Raw genomic sequence first — 5631 nt, 5'->3', positions numbered from 1 at the left:
GCACAGACACACAATGTCTCCACCTTCATTCTTGGGTCTACTTTTTCCTTCAATTGTTCCAAATTGTTCACTTCCTTCTCATTATCCTAAACAATTCCTTAACATTCTCCTTGGTCTTTTTGAAAAAAGTTCAAACAAAATGAAAGTTCAAGGGCAGGGGATATGGTTCAGTGGTTAAGAGCACTTGCTGCTTTTTTGGAGGATCCCAGATGGGTCTTGTTTTAGGGCATCTTCTGGTGTTTGTGGACACTGGACACACACACATGCACACATGCTCACACACACACATAAACCACAATATATATATATATGTAAACTTTTTTAAAAATTAAAATAAAAAATCATTATAAAAAAAGGGAATTTTTTAATTATACCAAAAGCCATATTAGAAATACAGGGTAAAAGTACCTGGTGTTTACCCAGACTAAAAATAAATGCTAAAAATGCTATTTGATCTGGAATTGGGCAGATATGCTGATTGTCTCTACTTAGTTTTGAGCACAGCAGATGGATTAAGTCAAGTACAAGAAGTTATTCATTTTATATGACCATTGATTAAAAGTTTTATATCTTTTGGCTGAAAGAAAAAAATCTAAATAACAGTAAGACAAGGATTTTTTAGCTGGCACAGTTTCTCTTTGTGCAATAAACATGTTACTTTAAGCCAAAAACGGTATCTTTCACTCAGAAAGTACAAAGTTTCATGATCTCAGGCAAGGGATCCAGGTATTGGTACTTTCATCTTCCAGTGACAGAAAGAAAAATCAGTGTGACAGGAACTCTGTCACAAAGCCAGAACACAAAAGTCAGAGAGCGGGGGTTATGGACTCCATTTGCTTGCCAGTCTTTGTCATAGTCACATCACCACACCAGAGTAGACAGCCTGTGCTTCCTGCTTTAACCCTTCTTGCTTCTGGAGAGCTTTGCACCATTCACTCTCTTTGACTCTAATTTAGAGATCGTCAGCCTCGGAGCAAGTGCAAGGGAACCAATGCCCTACATATGATGCAGCAATATTCTTCAACCCTCACATTTCTAAAATAAAGGGTTTAGTAATCCAACACTAAACCAGCTGCTGAGTCAAACATACCCAGACACATGCACTCAAACACCACACACACACACACACACACACACACACACACACGCGCGCGCGCGTGCACGCAGTTTTACTCTCTTATATGGGAAATGTAATAAGTGATAACTTGTTTGTTTTTTTAAAGTTTTCTTCTATTGATTTTTATTGAGCTCTACATTTTTCTCTGCTTCCCTCCCTTCCCCTCTCTTCCCTCCAACTCTTTCTCATGGTACTCTTGCTCCCATTTTACTCAGGAGATCTTGTTTTTTCTACATCCCATGTAGATTAGGTACATGTATGCCTCTCTTAGAGTCCTCTTTGTTGTCTAGATTCTCTGAGATTGTGAATTCTAGGCTGGTTTTCTTTGCTTTATGTCTAAAAGCCAGTTTTGAGTGAGTACATATGATAACTGGATATCAACATAGAGAAGAATGAAAATAGATCCATATCTATCACTATGCAAAAGCTCAAGTCCAAATGGATCAAAGACTTTAACATAAAGTCAACCACACTGAACCTCATACAGAGAAAGTGGGAAGTACACCTGAATGCCTTGCCACAGGAGACCACTTCCTAAATATAACCCCAGTTAGCCCAGACACTGAGAGAAACAATAAATGGGACCTCCTGAAAATGAAAAGATTCTGTAAAGCAAAGGACACAGTCACCAAGATATAGGACAACTTGTCAAAGCACTTTTAAACTCCAGCCATTCCCTATGCCAGAGAAAACACCAGTTTTTCCTTATTAGACTCAATAGGAGCTAAAGTTGAATTTGACTCATAAATAACAAAAAACTTGCTAAGCATCGGGTATATCCTGACAGTTAAAAGGAACTACTTGGTAGTCCAAGCATATACTGCCCTGGGAATTGCTTATGTTGTTTCATGGTCAACCCCAGGTTGCTGTCTCTGTATTGATACTCTTTAACTCTTCCCCCACTCGCTTTGCTTCAGGTCAAAGTCAGCACTGAGGACAATGCAAACATCAAGTACCTCAGTGCTCATGCAACATATACAGCTTGCATATGTGCCACAAACAACTTTTTCTGGGAAATCCAAGGCTCTGGTAAGTGGGAACATTTCCTCCCTGCTCACGAAGGTCAGAGAGTGGTGAAGGTCAGGATCTATCAGAGTATTCAAAAATAAATAAATAAAAGAAAAGGGGAAAATGCATGTAATACTGACCAGATACCAAGTTGACAGGATATGAGAGGACAGAAAGAGCCGAAACTAAGGGAAGGGAGTTCAAACAGCTACGGTACCTTGAGTGAAGGAAATGGAATCACAGTATGTTAAAACTGGGGAGGGGTGGGGATGAAGCTGTGTGGAGTTCATGAGCTAACAGATCTGCTTTTCTTTCTGTAGCAAAAACTTTCCTACAAGTGAAAGCAGAAGTTGTTTCAGCTAAGGGTGTATGTCCTGATGGTGAGAAAACATACCCAGTAACCACCTATATGAAGACTGTTACTCGTGAAATCCTTGTAACACCATAAACTGTAAGGTCTTCCATAGATCACTGTTGTAGTAGGTGAGGCGGGCTTCTTCCCATGGTCCGGCTAGCTCTTTCCGAAATAATTACACTGAAACTGTATTCTTTTAAACACTACTTGGCCCATTAGTTCCAGCCTCTTATTGGCTAACTCTTACATATTGATCTAACCCATTTCTAATAATCTATGTAGCACCATAAGGTGCGCTTACCAGGAAAGATTCAGCATGTCTGACCTGATGGCTGGCTGCATGGCGTCTGCCCTGGAGAGAGCTGCATGGCATCTGAGCTCACTTCCTCTTCCTCCCAGGATTCTGTTCTGTTTTCTCCACCCACCTAAAGGCTGGCCTATCAAATGGGCTAAGGCAGTTTCTTTATTAGCCAATGACCTTCCTCCATCAGATCACCACCACCAAACTTCTCTGTGGGAAAAGTGTTCCTTTCTTGTATGTATCTCTGGAGAAAAAAAAAAAAAAAACAACAACCACAAAAAAAAAAAGGTGAAATGAACCCTGTTCAAACAGCTATGTAAAAATAAACTTCTGCAACTTCGCATTGAACTATCTGTATCTTTCTTCCAAAAATGGCTGTTCTATTTGCCCAAATAGTCAAAGGTTTCTTTAACACTGTTATCCCATCACACACACACACACACACACACACACACACACACACACACACACATACACACACAATGATGTAATAAGCGTTCAAATTCTAGTGAGTAAGGAAAATACTGGGTCTCACCACTTGGCATAAAGAGAGCAGGCCCAAAGTCAGAATGAGCAACTGTTCCCAGAGTATCACTGAAATCTCAAAGCAGAACTAACAAAAGGTTCAAGTTATTCCACCACCACAGTTCAACTCCATCCAGCTGTCACTCTGACTAGCTGACCTGTACTTTTCTTCTTTTCCACTACTGGAGAGAAAAAGACTCAGACCTCATGGTGCCTTTGGAAGCCCAGGCATTTTGTGAGTTGTGACTTTGACTTTCCTGCCAAAAGTAAAATTTGAGGAGCTGAACAATGGCAAATGTGAGTTTGAAACAAAGGCATATCAGAAACATGCAGCACAACTGAGGGGGAGGGGGAGAATATAAATTGGCAAAGCTTTCGGATAACAGTCTGCCATTACTATCAAATACTTTATATACCTAACCTTCCAGGATGCTCACAATTGGAAGTGATGACGACAGATGGCACTTCCACACTCTCACACTCTGTTTACTGGGCCAACATATTCTCTCTCAAGGACACAGTGCTGCTTAATAGCCGTGCTTCCAAAATATATGTCACACATTCCAGGACCCTTATTCCTTTTCCCTCTTAGCTATTGCCTAGGGGAGAAAGGCACCCAATGACCTAGGGGTGAGCAGACCTGAGACAAGAACTCCATAGGAACAGGTACAGGGAGCAACTGCTGAGCAAGTGAACCAGAGACAGAGACTGCTGAAGGTCCAGCCTTGAATCTGGGACCTTCAAGAGAGTAGACCTCAGACAGGATCCCTATGGGTCTGGGCAGGAGTCTAGAATCTCCCAGGAACTAGGCCTGAGCCAGGACATTTGCGGGTCTAGGCATGAATCTGGGACCTCCAAGGCAATAGGCAGGAACCAGAAACCTCTTCCAGTCCAAGTGTGAGTCCGGGACCTCTGAGGGAGTAAGCCTGAGCCAGGTCCTATACAGGTCTGGGAATACCCAAACCTGGGAACCACAAGAGAGGAGACCAGAGCCAAAGTCCTTTACAGGACCAATCCCAAGTTAGAGACCTCTGCAGGAATGGACTAGACCAGGGGCATTTAGAGAAACAGGTCTGAGCCAACAACCTAGGCTAAAACGGGCTTGAGACACTCCTTGGAGTGGAGCAAAGCCCGGGAGCACTGAGCAATCTCCAAGAACATGGAGTGACTAAGGGGTAACTAGAACCATGGCATTGACTGTACTATGAACAACCATCTGAGCTTTGGATTCACTGGCACCTAGAAGATTAATAAACAGAATCACAGGCAACCCCAGTCACACCTATTAGAGGAAAAGATGCGTAGAAAAGGTAAGAACACATGTAACACCTCAAAGAGCAACACAAAACCAGTAAAACCTGAAAACCCTACAACAGCAAGACCTGAACAACCAAATATAGATGAAACAGGAAAAAATAACCTAAAAATAAATTCAGGAGAATGTTTGAAATTCTTAAAGAGGAAATGAGAAATTCTCTCAAAGAAATAGAGGAAAATAAAAAATAAAAAAAAAATTGAAAGCATCAGCAAATCCCTTAAAGAAAACAAAGAAAAAGCAATCAAACATATGAAAGAAACTAATCAAGACTTGGAAACTGAAATAGAGACAATAAAGAAAGCATAAGCCGAGGGAATTATAGAAGCAAAAATCATGAGAATGTTATCAGGAACCAAAAACACAAGCAGGAGCAGCAGAATACAAGAGATGGAAGAGAGAATCTCACTGAAGATACAATAGAGGAAATAGACTCATCAGTCAAAGAAAACATTAAATCTAACAAAAGCTAACCTAAAATATCCAGAAAATATGGAACACCATGAAAAGACCAAACCTAAGAATAATAGGTATGGAAGAAGTAGAAGTTCAACTCAAAAGCACAGAAAATATATTTAACAAAATCATAGAAGAAAACTTTTCCTACCTAAAGAAAGATATGCCTATGAAGAAAATATGAGAAGCTTACAGAACACCAAATAGACTGGATCAAAAAAAAAAATACCAAGTCCCCATGCCTCATAATAACTATAACACTAAACATACAGAGTAAAGAAAGAATATTAAGAGCTGCAAATGAAAAAGGCCAAGTAATATATAAAGGTGGACCTATCAGAATTACACCAGATTTTTCATTGGAGACAATAAAAGCCAGAAAATCATGGTCAAGTGTTATGTAGACATTAGGAGACCATGGATACCAGGCCAGACTACTTTACCTAGCAAAATTTTTAATCACCATAGAAGAATAAAATAAGATATGCCACGACAAAACCAGATTTAACCAATATCTAGCCACAAACCCAGCCCTACACAAAATGCTAGAAGGA

The 5631-nt window shown here is 40.3% G+C and overlaps 1 protein-coding gene across 1 annotated transcript in view; it reads left to right on the top strand.

The window, feature by feature from the left end:
- LOC101996447 (prolactin-inducible protein homolog) overlaps positions 1-2573 on the top strand; it is a 4719-nt gene extending 2146 nt beyond the window's left edge. Inside the window, exons 3-4 of the mRNA XM_005363830.1 lie at positions 2035-2146; positions 2446-2573. Coding sequence (XP_005363887.1) covers positions 2035-2146; positions 2446-2573 — 240 coding nt within the window. The remainder of the gene's footprint in view (positions 1-2034; positions 2147-2445) is intronic.
- The last annotated feature ends 3058 nt before the right edge of the window (positions 2574-5631 follow it).

This window comes from Microtus ochrogaster, linkage group LG12, assembly GCF_000317375.1.
Source record: "Microtus ochrogaster isolate Prairie Vole_2 linkage group LG12, MicOch1.0, whole genome shotgun sequence".
Classification (NCBI taxonomy): domain Eukaryota; kingdom Metazoa; phylum Chordata; class Mammalia; order Rodentia; family Cricetidae; genus Microtus; species Microtus ochrogaster.
Note: the sequence above shows the minus strand (reverse complement) of the source record. Positions and strands in the feature narration are given on the sequence as shown.